Source organism: Passer montanus, unplaced genomic scaffold (assembly GCF_014805655.1).
Source record: "Passer montanus isolate IOZ18808 unplaced genomic scaffold, ASM1480565v1 scaffold91, whole genome shotgun sequence".
Classification (NCBI taxonomy): domain Eukaryota; kingdom Metazoa; phylum Chordata; class Aves; order Passeriformes; family Passeridae; genus Passer; species Passer montanus.
In genome coordinates, this window is record NW_024374479.1 from 1,816,885 (window position 1) to 1,834,807 (window position 17,923).

The 17,923-nt window shown below is 38.9% G+C and overlaps 1 protein-coding gene across 2 annotated transcripts in view; it reads right to left on the reverse strand.

Annotated features, from left to right (window-relative positions):
* Positions 1–320: 320 nt before the first annotated feature.
* ADGRV1 (adhesion G protein-coupled receptor V1) overlaps positions 321–17,923 on the reverse strand; it is a 282,802-nt gene continuing 265,199 nt past the window's right edge. For both annotated transcript variants that reach the window (XM_039695669.1, XM_039695670.1), the window contains 3 exons: positions 12,917–13,108; positions 10,152–10,329; positions 321–2,302 (listed from right to left, as the gene is read on the reverse strand). In XM_039695669.1, the coding sequence (XP_039551603.1) occupies positions 2,184–2,302; positions 10,152–10,329; positions 12,917–13,108 (489 nt within the window). In that variant the 3' untranslated portion in view covers positions 321–2,183. The remainder of the gene's footprint in view (positions 2,303–10,151; positions 10,330–12,916; positions 13,109–17,923) is intronic.

A 17,923-nucleotide genomic window follows, 5' to 3' on the forward strand; every position in this document is an offset into this window, starting at 1 on the left:
GTTGTGCAACAAGCTGAAGTGACATAAAGTATTAACATTTATGGTGATGAATCAAATCAAACAAGCATCCTCTTTATAAGCTTTCTCAGGGCATGTAGTAGCATGTAGTGTGAGTAATGAAACATCTGTTACAGTGCTGACTTGCTCATAACTGAGCAAGTGTTGCAATAGCTCTGTAGGGCCAGGTTTCACATTAAGCCTTTAGTGGGTAGATCAGCCTTTAGTGGAGAAGGATCAGCACTCATAAGGTTTACTTCATCTCAGTTTATTCAGGAAGAATGAAACAGGTTTATTATGAGGAAAACAAGAAGAGTGCAAAATATTGCAAAATATCCAAAACTAATGTTAACTCCAGACATACATACTTCAATGATACTTGCATTTCACTCAAGTGCTCAGAAAGTCCCTTTTCATCAGGTATACTTTGGGCAAAAAAGTGAATTACAAAATTTGCTTTGATGGCTCACTTTTGCATAAACTTTCCCACTTTATACATCTGTATGCATCTATGTATGTATTGTGATATACTGCACTCAATTTTAACCCCCTTCTGCTCAGGGTCTTCCTGCCCATCCTGTGCATTGCCCGCAGCAAGGAAAGGCTCATCTACTGTCCCCCACTCCCACCTTCTAACTCACACTAACTTTTGACATTTATCAAAAAGAACTTGGCTTTTTTTCCTCTATACCATGACCAGTATAAAAAGACAACAAAATTCCTGCGAGTCAGAAATTTTAGACTCAATACAGCAGATCATATACTAGTTACATACGTCTGTATGTAACTATATTCTTTTTTACCAATTCAAAATACACTTCAAAAGCACTTGTTTAAGAGCTTTCCTGACTAAAAATAGTTTCCTGTGTCTGTCAAGGCTTTTGCAGTATTTGACCTTAAATTTGGTGTCTTGTTTTGGGTACAGGTGATGACTATAAGCTGTGCAGTCATATTAGCTATTATAGAACTGTGACGCAGAAGTGGGATTTGTTTATTTTGTTGGTTTTGGCTTTTTTTAAGCTCAACAGCTAATTCAATACAGCAAAATTTGCATATCATTCTAGAAAAATTAATGGAAAGATTTCTATAAGAAATGTTTTATTTTAAAGGGAGAGGTTGTTTCTCAGCCCTTACCCAGTGTAAAGCATTTAGCAAGTTCCTGAGGAATGTATCAAAGACTTACATTCTCATTTACTGTACATCTATACTACACTGAGAAATGTTCAGAGGAAAAGTCCCTTGGCCTCCTGCTTTAATGTGTTTTTCTTCCAGACTGTCTGTGCACAAGCAGAGTTAATGATTTCTGCAATATCAGCCTGCCTCCCCTCTCAGTTCTGAAATACTTCCTCCGCTATTTTTTTCTTCCAAGGGGGAAACTTTTCTTGCTCATTTATGGTCCCAGATTACTGATCTAACTCTGAAATGCAATACTTGAACCCTTCAATCAGAACAGGACTATCTACATGGAGATCAAATTCAACTCATTGGAATTCCTCCTATTTTTGCCTGTGAAGAGTGAGAGCTTAATATTATGAAACCAGCAAGGTAAAGAAGCTAAAAGCACACAGCTGCCAGTGGTTCCATTCTTGTTCTTCATCTGCTCTGCCCTCAGTGTATTTCAGATCATCACATATTTATCATGTCACAATTTAAATTTCAAGACCTTTGGGTCAAGGATTCTGTCTTTATTTGAATTTGTTCTCAGATTTGTGTACTCACAAAAACAGTGAGAAGAGCACAGCTTAGGAAACTTAAAAAACTGTGCTACTAGAATGCTTTCCTATTCAACAAGGTGTCTGCATCACCTTTCATCTTCATAAACAGTAAGGAGAAATAACAGACTGGTTTGTATCAAACAGACTCTATTGCTTTATTAGTCAGTCTTAATGTACAGGTTAATTTTAAAAAAGCTACAGTTTATGAAATGTACCATTTACTTACAAGATACAAATCTAGGCCAATTGCCATAGTATCTATTGATGCTCACCCACTATAAAACATTCACAGTTTTTTTTCTGATATCCCAAACCTCAAGCAAACATTCCTTGTTAGACATTCAGTAAAGGTAAGAGCATTCTACTACAGTTTCATATAGTGTTTTAGTGCAAAAGGAAGTACAAATATAAAAATACTGAGGCTTGAATAAAAAACCACAACAACAACAAAAACCCAAGCAAGCTGTGGAGTTAGAGGTGAGTGTCAGCTATGGGTATTCTTCTAAGCTCTACAATCTGGGAGTTAGCCATGCTGCCACCATCCTGGCTGCCATGACAAGACTCGTTATCACTGACACTGAGACCTGCACCTGAAATAGAGGAAAAAAAAGTATCAGTGAGAATGAAATTTTGACACAAAATTAGGAATATTCTGTTCCACTCTGTTTTATTCTGACTATTGAAATGTTTCACTACCCTGCAACCATGTGGCAAGTTTTCTCATACTAGTCTACCATTCTGTATTAATGGATTATAACACCAGCTGACATAGCTTTGTACCATCTAGATATGCGTTTTCATAATTCCACTGTCATTCACTTTATTTGTCCCAGTAAGTGGTACTAAACAGATATTTAGCGGTTGCCTTGAAATCAGAAAAGCATAAATTGAAGCCTGGCTTGGACTGGGTTCATGAGCGGCTGTTAGCATCTGATATTTGCAAGGAATTCCTCATAAATAAATGATTTTTAATGATACAACTTCAAAGTTAAACAATAATTCCAGCTGTCTTAATAGAACAGTAATTTCAACATGAGAAAACATGCTGACCAAATATTCTTTAAACCCACATTTGACATAAATTGTTGCATTAAGTTTTACTTCTGCCAGAAGACAATACAAGAATTTGGTCCAAGGGAACCTCCAAAACATGTCTAGAAGAGACTTTGGGAGGCTACCTTCTCCATTCTTTTGTCATAGGATTTCTGCTAGCTTTCTGCTTTCCATTTGTTTGATGGGGATTTAATTTGGGCTTTTATTGTGGGGGAGGTTTGAGTTGATTAACCTGAAGATTCATAATCCTGCACTAGTTTTTATGAAATACAAATTTTATCCAGACCATTTTGTCGCAAAAGATCTGTTGAAACTATAACCTTCAGTAATTTTTCAACTCCTCTCCTTGAGCTATAGAACAAATTCTACACAACACGAGTTTTGAGGGCTGAGGGTGTCTAGGTTTTAAATTTGTTGAGAACTGCATGTCAGTATAATGAGGCATGAGGATATCAATACAAATCACTTTCAAGTATGATCCTGCAGCGATGTCACTTACAAATTATTGGGGAATTAATTTGTTTTGGGCAGAAGCAGATCTGTAACTACATGCAGTTCAAGGCAGTTACAAAGGAATGACATCTGGCTCAAAACAGCCCTGAACAAGGTATGCTGGGAGAGGCAGTGACTTGCATTTCATACTGTAAAATATTTTCCAGAGTTTCTATCAGGTATACAGTGCATCTCTTATTTCTATCTCAGCTGACATTTCAGTTTTTGGTGTGCTCGACAAAAGAAAAGAGTAGTTAATTTTTTTTTGTTTCTTCACCTTTTTCTATGCTCTCTGTTGTTCCACTTTGACAAAGGTTTCTCTTAGCACCCTTCCACCCACCACCCCCCAGGCAGAAAAGAAGTACTGTAAAGCGGACAGCAGTGAGCTGCTGCTTTGCTGTGGGAAGTCAGGCTGCAATCTTGAATATGGAGTATGGTCCAGAGAACCTGCACAGAAGGTCTTGTAGGACTAGCCAAGTTTTCCCATAGAGGTCTGGACGAAGTCCTGGTAGGGGTCAAACTTGGATCCATGGCCTATGATCCAGGGAAAAGTGGATAAGCTGCACCATGATCCTTCTTACACCTGGTTTTAGTGTTTGGGTCATGGACAGAACATGCGTTCACTGACACTACTGAGTCCTTAGGCCTGCATGATCCAAGCTCTTGAGAAAACAACAACTACTGCCAGAGTATGATAGGAGTAAAAATCCATCAAGATACAGAGATACAATAACAAAGTCAAGATTAGGATCTGAATTATTAAAATACTTGTTTATAAATGTATTGAAGTTAATGTAAATTTGTTTGCACATTCAACCTTTTAATAAGCTAGATCCTAATATCCAAAAGGTGCTTGAAGGTCCTGGGAAAAAGAGCAATTGTTTAAACAAGTTATTTTGATTGTTTGATATTTGATTATTTTAAAAAACAAACCTGACTGTTATAGGGAAGATGAATCAGACTGCTGTATTTACCACATGGGGATGGACGATTAAGTAAAGACCATGAAGTAAATAAAATACTTCAAATGAGGAAAGAACACAGTACTTCTTATGTAGTATAACAAGAATAGTCAAATTCATTCAAGACATTTAGACAGTCTGAAAAAAGTATGAATTTCAAAAACTGAACCCCTCACCCCATACACACTAATTAAAACCATTTGCAATCACACATATGATCACCCTGGGCTCAGATTTCAAGGTGAACACTGAGTGTTGGTGTTAGAAAGATATTTGTCTTACCAGTGGCTATACTGGTAATGTGGCAAATTAGCACAGGGTTTCTTTAACAATCTTTTGCTGGGCACTGAAAAGATCAGCTATTGGTCTAATGCTATGTATATTCTTATGTATATTCTTAAATGTCACATACGTGCAAGTTTTGTCCATGCTCTGTGCAAAGTCAGAGAAGATCTTTTTTGTTACATAGGTTCTTATAAGGAACTTGGTAAGTCAGAGACTGAAACTGGGTACTTTAGGTTTACAAGGGCCTTGCTCTGCTGATGCTGCAAAGACAGACTGTGTTGGAGTTGATCCTTTTTAGGAACAAGAACTGAAATGTAACCAGGATACCAGCTTACCAAACAGTCGGCAGGCTGGAAAGGGTATGACTGTTTACACAATTGAATTTCACAGAGTTCATTGGTCCACTGTGTTCTCAGATTAGAGTGGAATTTAACCTCAGTCAGATCCCAAAAATCATGCACTCTTCTAGAGATCCTAGAGTTGGATGGTAGGTATGTAGCAGGGAGTATTACTTTTCCCCAGTTTGTGAAGAAAAATAAGCAAGAAAACAAAGCCTTTCTTTCTTTCTTTTCTTTTTGTGTGCAAGGACTAGCTGTAAACTGAAAAGTCTCAGCTCAGGCTTCAAACCCAGAGAGGTTCCTCCACTGACATCTGCTGGTGAAGGGCTATACCAGTGCATCACTATGTGCCCTGAAACACCAGCTGTTATCTTCTGCTTTCTCAGAGATAGCTCAGACTTTCACTAAAACATTTTAAGGGAGAGAGTTTGCTTTTTAAGTATTGTACTCATATCACTGGGAAAACTTTCTATCTCTCAAGCACTTATATCTTGCTTAATCAATCATGATTTTATTATATGTGTGGGATGTATATGAAGCTACACAAACCAAATTTAATTCTTCTTTCAGGGTTTTATCTTCACAGAAATTACACCAACAGTTATCCAGCTTCTATAAATGAAGTTCATATTGAACTAAAAATGCTTACTGGGTATTGTGCAGTCAGATTCAATAGCCATCAGATAAAATATGTGTGACAACCACAGATGAGAAACTGAATGAGTATGCAAACTTTCCTTCCTTTATTTTTTTCTTTGAAGTGAGCTCTTCAAAACAGACATTATGTAGATTGACAAGGCAGGAACTTTGCCACCTACAATTTATATGCCCTGTAATAGAGAGTCTCCAGGATGCTGTACTGAACACCTTCTAGAATTGAAATTTCAAATGTTTCCTCAGGTTCAGGATGGACACATGAGATGCTTTATTCTCAAACCAGGTACCTTCAGTAGGGTTACCAAGGTTTATAAAATGCTGACTTTGGAACCCTAGCTGTATTAAATTGAAAATCATGAATCATTTTATGTAACATTTTTACTGTAACAGCTGTATTTGTGTGGGGTTTTTAACTTAGATTATTCCAGGAATTTTCCAAATCAGGGAATCATTAGAATATTTGCATCATATTAAAGAAATACCAGAATATTTCTATAATATTTATCACAATTGCCTCTATTAAGATTAAAAAAACACTGAGGTATTAATGTAGCAGTATTCTGCTTAATATGTATCTGAATACTACCATGGTGGGTTACCCGTCACCTCTAGAGGAGTTTGGGCCTCCTTCAAAGGCTTTGCTGTGTTTTGGTTTCACATTTCATTCCATCATTTTGGTTTGGTGCATCACAGAAAGAGAGAGGACAAGAGTATTTGTAAGATCTAGATAGAAGTTCAGAAATCAGTAAAGCTATCATGCATTTATTCATGCTTTAATGCTTCTCCACCAGAGTACAAGTCCTTAGGGAATTCTGGTATCTTGGGCTTTATCCCCAATTACAATAACATATGACTCTGTCACAATCTGGAAGGCAAAGGTCTTATTAAACTGACTATCAATATAAACCTTGCACAAGAAATCAGAAGGAAAATGAGATCAAGTCCAAAACTGCACACTTTTAAAGTTATTAGTAAAATCAACAAAAATTAATTCACAAATAACTAATTTTCTCAATAGAAGTTGTTTGAATAATTATAAGAGCCATAAATGAAAAACAATAAATAAATACAATTTAATAAACATTTTTAAAAAAGCTTTTAGCACATGTCAATGAGCAGGACATCTCTAAATTATTTTTCCTACCATAATTTTTTTATTATTTTCTTCACATAAGCCACCTTGGAGCTGGCCTGTCTTCCAAAAGATCTCCAAAATAGAAGAAATGACACAATGTAGCAAGCATAGTAAATCCCAGCTGTGTATTTTTGTATGGACATGAACATATTCAAAGGAAAGAAGGAATTACTTGGTAAGACATTAAAATACAATGGCTGAATGATATAAAAAGCCCACTGGATTTCTCACACAAAACAGAAAAACCCTATCACCATGTGATGCTTGTACAAAGCTAGCAGAACAGGTAGCTAAGAAACAGCACACTGCTATCCACCTGATTTGCTATAACTGCAGCTGTATGCCTCCATCTGAACCAGCCTGTATTTCAGGTTAATCTGTAATTACGCCCAGAATTAATGACTGTGGAACCAAAGGCTAAGTGCACAGTTCTGTGACACATTCCTTTAGCAACAAGGCTGAGTGTGCCAGCATAACTATTTATGGGGCTGCACTGCACACTGCAAATTACTAAACACTGACAGGTTAAAAAACCAAGTTTTTCTGTGGAGGATTGGTTGATTTTTTTTTTTAACCTGTCTTCTTTTCTACAACTGAGAGTGACAGAAGGACAGGAATGAAATTTTAGCTTTGCTATGATTATACTCATTCTCAATGATCCTGGCTGCCAGGTTAAACCTTGTGGCCACAAAATTATTCCCTGCGTGCATAAGTTAAAGTCAGCTTCAGACAGCTCAGAACGACATAAGCAGACAGAACAGATGAAGCACAAAGGGGCATAAAAACATTTTTACATATTCTTTTGCTAATCAGTGCTGATCCTCAGTCAGCCCTCAGAGTGGGAGTTAACATTTTAGCACCACTACAGTAAGTTTTAGTATAGATTGACAGTTTTAGGGAACACAGATAATGGAAGGTTCTGTTTCAGTTTATCAAAGGTAAAGTTCAAACAATAGTATTTCTAATCTTCCTCCAAAAGCAACACCCCCCACATTAGCAGTGATAAAACCAGCTAATGTGGGGGGAAAAGCACCTTCTCCCTGCTCTTCCAGAATGAGGAATTCCCAGCCTTCTGAAATAAAGTCTATTCTAAAAGGGTTTGAGAAGCTCCTCACAGAGCAAATTACAGGCAAGAGCAGTTCAGCAAAAAGGTGTGTTAGCTACCTTTACCCTTTAGCCTGCTTAGAGAAGAGGTCCTTGTCTTCCAGTTGCCAATGACCACTTTTTTTGAGCAAGGGCTGGTGTTGAAAGGGCCTCAGACTAACTCATGTAGAGTGGGAGAGAGAAGGGAGAGGAAAGAAGAAGCAAAGGAGAAATCTATCCTAACTTCTTGTGGTTTCATGTGAGCACAAGCAATGACGCAAGAGAGGAAAAAATGTGGTGCTGAGAGACTAGGAGATGAGCTCATTTCAGTGCCTGCTAGCTTAACTATTATCATAAAACTCTTGTTAGACCACAGCATAGTGAATACTTTAGCAGCATAGGTCCATATTGCCAAACAGAGGAGAAAAATCCAGATTTCCACCACCTCTACTCTTTTTTTATTACTTCCATGTGATTCCCTGCCTCCCTCTCTTTGGCCATGCACTTAACAGAACTGGAGAATATGTCAGGATGAAAATAATAAAAAAGATTTTTAGTTACATAAAAGCTTGTTGTTTTTTTATTTGGTTTTGGTGGGCTTTTTTGTTTGTTTTTAAAAAATATATATGTTGAGCTAGAGGTTGTGTCTGAGACAATAGCTGGTAAACATTTACTTTGATGGTCAAAGATGCTCTAACCTTTCACACCACCTCTTCAGGTCATCTTGTTCAAATATGAGACTGAAACAAGATGGGACAACTGGTTTGGATTAGAAATCACGGGGATTCTTACTCTTGTAATACCACTGGTGACACCATGTGGGCACATGAATAAGCATTGGTGTAAAATTGTCCAGCACTACTCAAATCAGTAAAGTAAACAAAATATTTTTCTCCAACAGTGGCCTGAAGTCACTACCTCAAATCACATTCATATGAAATGTTCATTAAAAATTATGATAAAATTTTAATAAATAAGACAATAATATAATTTAGGCAAGAAAATCAAAAGTTGGTTTTAGACCTATTTTCTCAAAGAACTTAAAACAAGTTAACTAGGGATGGAGCTTGAAGACTTAGGAAAAATTAACTGTATTCAGCAGTAAGTCCTGAATATGTGTTGAATTGTGTTATATTTCAGCTATAGCTGCTGCCTTGATTGCTCTTCATGCCTTAAGACTCAGTCTTCTACAGTTTACTGATGCCAACTGATTTACTTAAGCAGCAAACGTGTAGTAAGAGAAGTATTAGATGTGGATAGTTTCATGTTTTATTAACATGTCTATAAATTTCCTTCTTAGTGTTGAAGAAGTCAAAAAGTAAAATCTACCTTCTAACATACCTAAAAAAAAGGTTTTCAAGTATAACTTCTGCACCTAACTTTGAAAGTCTTGAAAAGTCTTTGAAAGTCTTTGAAAGTCTTGAAAAAAAATTAACAGTTAACAAAGTAGAACTAGTCTGCAAAATGTTTAGAAAAAATAATAAGTATAGAACAGATTGTCACAAAACAAAGAATGGTTTGGGTTGGAAGGGACTATAAAGACCATCTATTTCCAAGCCCCTGCCCCTTCCACTAGATCAAGTTGCTCAGAGTCCTATTAAACCTGGCCAGGTATGGGGCAGCCACAGCTTATATGGGTAATCTGTGCCAGGGCCTCCCCACCATCACAGGGAAGAATTTCTTCCTAATACCTAATCTAAACATGCCCTCTTTCAGTTCAAAGCCATTCCCCCTTGTCCTGTCACACTATGCCCTTGTCAAAAGTCCCCCTCCAGCTGTCTTGTAGCCCCTTTAAGTATTGGAAGGGACTCAAAGCTATCCTAAGAGCCCTTCCTTCTCTAGGCTGACAACCCCAACTCTCTCAACCTTTCCTCATAGCAGTGGCTCTCCAGCCCTCTGAGCACCTTCATGGCCTCCTCTGGAATCAGTCCATGTCCTTCACATGTTGAAGGCCCCATAAGTAGGATATATAGCTTATGAATTTAAATAAAAATAGCTGTTTATTATCAGCATTCCCAGTCTTCCATCCAGCTTGAGTTTTCTTGATTCACTGAAGCGAACAAGCTTCTGAAATTGTGTGTGCCAGGTCACTTAATCTGCTACTCCCACAAATACCTTGCTGTTGTCTCTTGCAAGGCTCAGTGGTCTCCCTAAAGATCATTTAGGTGACCTCCTGCTACCAAGCAAGACCACTTGAACTTTACCTGAGTGGTAAGTGGTTACTGTATGCCACATCTTATCAGGTAGGATTCCTTTCACTCTTTGGTTGTCCTAGCAGAAATTCCCATGACAACCGATCTTTAAGATTTTAATTAGAAACAGATTATATTAAGAGACCTCATTAACTGTATCTCATGGAATAGCGGCACCATTAGGATGAAAAACAACATAGCAATACAGCAAACTTTGAAGGGCAAGGGGAAGAGTCACTCACCAGTCTTTAAAGCAAATATTAGGTCATCAAACTCTTGTGATTCCTCATCAGCAACTAATGAGCTGGTACTGAATCCTCCAGAAGGGTGGAAAGCATTACCATTTTGTGGACTCTGCTTAAAGGCAGCACTAGCTTGACTAGCAGGCTGCAAGGATGCCCTCTCCCAGTCTGCAGGCACCTGAAGAGTTTAAGGAGACACAACAACTCAGTAATCATCAAAACTATCTGGAAATTATGACCAGTGCTGAACTGAAGACCAAGAGACTTTGGAACCAGCTGTTCTGTCACTTCTATAATGAAACAGGAAGCCTTTTTTAAATGTTTAATTAATTGTACCTCTATATCAATATCTATATCTATAAATATATATATATATGTCTACATCTATATCTAGGACTATATCTATATATAGATCTACATCTATATCTAGATCTAGATCCATCTGTTTCTCCTGTTCTCTTGTCTTTCCTTCCCTTCTGTATTTGGGTTTTCATGACCAAGTTTTGGGAGGGTACAGGGGGGCCTACTGGGGTGGCTTCTGTGAGAAGCTACTGGAAACTTATTCTATGCCTGGTTGAGCAATCCCTGGCAGCTGCAAAGATGCATCCACTGCCACATCTAAGCCAATTAAAAATGGTGGTAATGCCTCTGTGATAACACATTTAAGAAGAATTAAAATAAATATTATTATACAGATGTGGCTGGGAAGAGCAGGGTGAGAATTTGTGAGAGGAACAATTCTGCAGACACCAGAGTCAGTGGAGAAGGAAAGGGAGAAGGTGCTCCAGATGCAAGAGCTAGGATTCCCTTGCAGCCCATGGTGCAGACCATGAGGAAGCAGCTGTGCCCCTGCAACGCATGGAGGAGCCCCATGCAAAAGCAGGGGGGTGCCTGAGAGGAGGCTGTGAGAGGTGTTCAGAGACCACGCTGGGGCCTGTCCATGAAGGATTACACCCCTTGGAAGAGAGACCCATGCTGCAGCAGTCTGGGCAGGACTCTTGCCTGTGGGATGGACTCCCACTGGGTAATTTCATGGAGAACTGTCTTCTGCTTGAGGGACCCCATGTTCAAGCATGGGAAGGACTCCTCTCCCTGAGGAGCTGCCGAAGATATGGCTGACGAACTGGCCATAACCCCCATTCCTTGTTTCCCTGTGCTGCTCAGAGAGGAATTAGACCTGGGAAAGAAGGAGGGGAAGGTGTTTTTAAGGTTGCTGGTTTTCGTTCCCTCCCTTCCTCCCTTCCTCCCTTCCTTCCTTCCTTCCTTCCGCCACTTCCTTCCGCCCCTTCCTTCCGCCACTTCCTTCCGCCCCTTCCTTCCGCCACTTCCTTCCGCCCCTTCCTTCCGCCACTTCCTTCCGCCCCTTCCTTCCGCCACTTCCTTCCGCCCCTTCCTTCCGCCACTTCCTTCCGCCCCTTCCTTCCGCCACTTCCTTCCGCCCCTTCCTTCCGCCACTTCCTTCCGCCCCTTCCTTCCGCCACTTCCTTCCGCCCCTTCCTTCCGCCACTTCCTTCCGCCCCTTCCTTCCGCCACTTCCTTCCGCCCCTTCCTTCCGCCACTTCCTTCCGCCCCTTCCTTCCGCCACTTCCTTCCGCCCCTTCCTTCCGCCACTTCCTTCCGCCCCTTCCTTCCGCCACTTCCTTCCGCCCCTTCCTTCCGCCACTTCCTTCCGCCCCTTCCTTCCGCCACTTCCTTCCGCCCCTTCCTTCCGCCACTTCCTTCCGCCCCTTCCTTCCGCCACTTCCTTCCGCCCCTTCCTTCCGCCACTTCCTTCCGCCCCTTCCTTCCGCCACTTCCTTCCGCCCCTTCCTTCCGCCACTTCCTTCCGCCCCTTCCTTCCGCCACTTCCTTCCGCCCCTTCCTTCCGCCACTTCCTTCCGCCCCTTCCTTCCGCCACTTCCTTCCGCCCCTTCCTTCCGCCACTTCCTTCCGCCCCTTCCTTCCGCCACTTCCTTCCGCCCCTTCCTTCCGCCACTTCCTTCCGCCCCTTCCTTCCGCCACTTCCTTCCGCCCCTTCCTTCCGCCACTTCCTTCCGCCCCTTCCTTCCGCCACTTCCTTCCGCCCCTTCCTTCCGCCACTTCCTTCCGCCCCTTCCTTCCTTTCTCTTTCTTTCTTTCTTTCTTTTCTTTTCTTTTCTTTCTTTTTTATTATGGTGCTTGGATTTTGTTAGCAATAATTCAATTAACATCACTAAGTATATTTCTATATCATCCACTTCAGATGGTGCCTGTCATCCAGGCAGGGTATACCCATGACACCTTCCCTTCCCTTTTCCCTTGTTTTTTCCATTTCCCTTTTTTTCCCTTTTCCCATTCCATTCCATTCCATTCCATTCCATTCCATTCCATTCCAATTTTATTCTAACTTTATTGCAATTTCCAGAAGTTTTGAACATCATAACTCTGAGAAATTAACTACTTAAAACCCATCTAAAATCTATAGTAAGCTGAAAGAATTAACCTAATACTTTGATTTCTCATTACCTACTTTTGACACTTCAACCAACCTCCATAATAAACTGAAGACTCAAGTGTGAAAGGAGAAATTCTCTAGGTGGGGTGTTATCAGGGCACAGTAAGTTCCAAGAATAACATAGATAAAGATAACTATTTATGTTATCAAAATAAATGAAAAAGCTCTCTCGTCCCCCCAATCAAACCTATAACATCTAGCATCTTATTCCCATGTATAACACTTAAGAATTAATGCTGAAATCCCTAGGTGCATTTCAATAAACAAGTTAATGACTACAGAGCACTCTTACCTCTTCCATAGCACTGATGAGGTTCTGTGTGGACTTGCTGATCTCTCCTCCCACAGCTGGCAGACCACTGCCATGTGTGAAAAATGCTGATCCTGGAGTTGTATGCCCATTCATGTCAACAGTGTAACTTGCTTTCACAGGACAGCAAAGTTGGTTGTGCAGGATAAAATATACCACAAAGACGTAAAGACCCTTAAACAGAGATTGAAAGAGAACAGCAGGCTGTGAAATTCAGGGAGTTGGTTTAGAGCTTTCTGTGCAAAATAATGGATGGCATCACTGTCCATCAGAGATCTGAAAGTTACAAGTAAGTTCATATCCGGAGTTCTTCAGCTAAAAAACACACAAGCACACACACACACACACACACATACTTGAAAATTATTTAGTTGAACCTACAGAGCTGCAAAGGAAAGCCACGACCCCAAAACCAACAAAACCGACTTGAGTTTCACAGTTGTCATAACAGTGAAAACGAGTTTAAAGGCCTACCTTATAATAGTATTTGGCTGCTGCTCCTTAGCCACAATTATTTATTTTCTTCTTTTCTTACCTGCTGGCTTTTTGGAATCTTTACCTCATGCAAACTGCACTTCTGCTGTCACAGATACCATAGCTATAAATTAGATGTTCTGTGATAGGCACTAATTCAGCACTGATTTTCATTTCTGATTACAACAAAGGCTCTGCTGTATGCTTCTGCAGTTCTTCTTTAAAACTTGCTAATTTTGACCTTTAGTCTGAGCCAAGACAAATAATATAACCATGTCTTGTGCTTATAAAGAAATCCAGTAATTGAACTTCTCAATAAGAATCAGTAAGTCAGATTACTTACTTTAATTTTTAAGTTGCATTAATACTGAAGGAAAATAATCCACTCCACTGTTAAATCAACCCGTACAATAATTACTAAAGAAAGGGTTACCAAAATAGTACAGAAAGAAGTCTTCTGCACTCTTACCAATTGCTGCAATACAATTACATGTGCAATGTTGTTTTGTTTTTTTTTTTAATTCACATTTTTCTCTAGAACTCTGAAGACAATTGTACTAAACAGAACAATTAATTTTAAAGGTATCCACTGGCATGGAAGTACTAGCTGGGATTACAAATAGTAAGGAATTTCATCTAATTATATTTGTGAATTCCTAACAAAAGGAATTTTGAAAATACTTGAAAAGAGACTGCAAATACCCAACAGCACTTCATAATAATTAAACTGATAATTTCTATTACCAAAATGCTATGATAGAATCATCTGGTCCCAAGTGACACATAAGAAAAGTTAATAGGATTCAACAGGATTTCAATCTCAGCTGGTTAAACACTGGAAATACTCTCACACAGCTGCTATAAAACCATACAGATCTGCATGTGAGTTTTTTAAACAGAAGACTACCAAAAAAAAGTGCTAAAACCACTAAAAAACTATTCTGAGAAAACATGTTCCTGCTTTTCCAGATTATTGTTTATTTGTCATGACAACTCAAGCAGCTCACTGAGATGAAATTTTTTTGTGTTACATATAAGTAAATACATTCCATAAAATAGATGTAAACACGTTTGAGACAAACGATAAAAAAGAACAAAAATATCCTTTCATTCTATAAACAAGTTAAAGGACTCTGATATACATCAAACATAATGGGGGCAGCAAATGGATTTATTTTAATTTAAGTTGCTATGGATATGAAAAGTACAAAAACCCCAAGAAGAACAGATTATAATGACAATACAAAATTCAGAGTAACCTCTGGCAGTTCAGTCTCTGAGGGCCTAGCCACAAAAGCTGCACAAACAACTTTTTGTTTGTTCAAGTGGTTTTGTACTTTTTAAAAAAACCTGTTTGCTGAAGATGCTGCACAGCCCTGTCTTTTAAAATTGCAGAGACACAAGGCATTGGCATACAAGGTCCATGAGAAGTCACTCTCCTGTGTAGCCTCAAGTGTGGACACCCAATTTTTTAAAACAAATACCCAGGGAATAGAGTGTCACAATTATCTCCTTAACTTGGTCTGTGTCCTGATGTAACTCTCTGTAGATGGATGATGAAACAACTCCTCTGGGTCCTTCCATAGTAATCGCATAGACACAGGGAATTTATTTTAATACCTACGAACAGCTAGTTCGAAGTCAACAGGTAGTTCAGGAAGTCAAAGGCTGAGACAGATAGCAGAACCAAAAACTGTCTTTTACTTCTCCCATCTTGTAAATTGTTAGAGCAATGTCTTACAAACAGAAGCTTATACCTAATTAAACCCAACATTCCTAAGCAGGCAATACATTTTCACAGGAATTCTTGCTGGACAGAAAATTCCTTGCTTGGCTGCAAAAAGGATGGATCTTTCTTTCACCTATATTCATCTCCAAATCTAGAATCTCAAAAAGATAATGCTCAGTAGATGTGAGTCTCTTTGTACCATAACTGTAGTTTTGTTTGAAGCACCAAAAGGGTTTTGTGATCATATTCTGATAGTCTTGTGTCCCTGTTAAAAACCCCCAGGAAGTTGGTTAGGAAGCTAAAACAAGTCAAATGGTCCTGCTCAGATAGCAATGAGTTCCAAAGACCCCACACATGATGTCATGCAGTAAATCATAAGGATTTCTGTTTCTTTTCAAGACAGCAGCTACCAAGGTGCTTACTCTGAAAGAGCATGGACAGTGTGCAGATACTTAGGTTGTTGTCAGTGCAACCACAGCTTTCACAGTTTCAGTGGGTTTTTTCAAAAGCACCAGTCTGAGAATTGAACTATCTTTCATCATGCTTTTGACTCACGTTTCTTTTCACTTCAACCTTTAACAATGTAAAAACAGTTATAAATTGCTATGAAAATAAGATTGTTGTCATTGCAATATATGTTTTTCTGTGCTTATCATATAAACAACTCTAGCCAAGTTGGAACTCCTGTACTTTTTCAGAGACTCACAGACCTTGTCCTTGCTGGCTGGACTAAAAATGAAATGAATACAATAGTTAATTTCTGCTGACAGGCCTGCTAGGAATCTATACCCTCCAAAAGGATTGAAAAGAGGTTAGTCAAGGTGTGGATATTAGTTAACACAAAAAATGCCATCTCTGTTAAATTTATGGGAAATTTTTTTATTAGAAGTTCTCATCAAAAAAACCTAACCTAAACCCAAACCCCAAAATCTCAACCTAGTGCCAGCAACCTCTGCTGTTGCATATATATTGGGAGCCATGCTCTTCAACTCATAAGCATGCGCCGGGGGACCAGGAAAATCTCTTGGGTCCCAGATTACAATGACTGACTAATAATCTAAGAGTTTGACCTTGGAAGCACACTGAACAAGTAAGTTAAAGAACTAGGACTCTGGAGGATTTAATAGTAATTCTACATAAATTCTGTGCATTGGACCCACAGGACCACTTAGAAAACATTTAACTCAATTTCATTTATGGTTAAATTATGGTAGTAGTGTTAGTACAATGGCACAGTAAAAGATCAAAGAAAAAGGTGGTAGTAATGTATTTCCTATGGAGGAAGGCACAAACTGCACAAACAGGCAACTGATAGTTCTCATACATGGTGCTTATATTAAAAAAGCCTGCAAGAGACTGTCTGAAAAGACTTCTGGTTATTTTACTGATATTTGCTGATGAAAGACAATTAAGCTCTTACCATTTCATCTCAGCAAGCTGGTCTGGCTCATAATCTCTTTTGTAGTGTTATGTCAGAAAAAAAAAATCCATATAAACACAGGTGCAACTGTCTGAAAGAAAGCTCACATGGAAAAGTTTGATGGGATATTTTTGTTCAGTGAGGTGTGACCAGCCTCAGTGCTGCTCTAGGTTATGCCAGGTAGTTCACCTTAGAAGAGACAGTCACGGAGAAGGCAGTGGGAAGTGACAGAAGGAGAGAGAGTGGTCTTAAGTTGAAACAGGGAAGGTTTCAACTGGATATGAGGAAAACATATTTAATGTAGGGGTAACTAAGCACCGGAGCAACCTGCCCAAAAAGACTGTGGAAATTACTCCATAGAAGAAGAAGGGAGTTTTTCTGGTATATATCAAGTATGTATATATACAAAACATAATTGGTAAGATGGTTTTGTTCATGCATGTATGTGAGGTGGGTTCTCCTATGCAACAGATTGATTTTTATATTTTGAGGAGAAGTTGCAGGAAGCTAGTAAATTAAGGACAGAATACATTCATACATTTTACACCTCATGAGATCCCATGCAGGACTGCAGAACTGATCCACAGGAAACCTTCACTGCACACTAAACACTCAGAATTTCTCTGCATCTGTGCTTTAGCTCTGTGTGTTGCAACTTACTGTGGCGACACTACAGTACGTCTAAATTTGAACACTGAGCTAACTCTGTTACTAGTAATGAGTAAGGATAAAACAGACTGTAGGCAATCAACAAATCTTTTCATCACCTCCTTTTTACATACAGAGAGAAAACCAAGATGCTTACTGCATCACATGCTTTGATTGTTGTTCTGATAAACAAGCACACCATGGCATTACACTTATTTTTGAAGCTTATATAAATCATATTTCTCCCACAAGTATTTTAACTATGTCTGAGATACCCTACCCTGGTAATTGTATAACCTGTTTTCCACAGAGAAGTTAATTTAGATAGTATCATCTGTTTTAGAAGAATGGTATTTCTATATATAAAACAAAAGTATCTTAAGAGGATTTTGTGAACAAAAAGTAATTTCATTACTCCATTTCAGCCATTCCTCAACCTGCTTCTGGGTATATATCAGTACTAAAAAAATCCTAATTTAACTTAAATTTAATTTGGAAAATTTTGTTTGTTAACTATCATCACATGACTGTATCACTAAAAGCTGCTTTTCTAAAGGAGAATACTTAAATCAAAATCAAGGCTTCTGAAGAAAGCTGACCCCTCTGTCAGACCACAAATTTCAGTTACCAGAAATGGCTCATTCTGATCCTTAAAACACAGTGGCTAAAAAATACACTATTATTTTTATAGTTACACCTTTATTCATGCCAAGTGGTA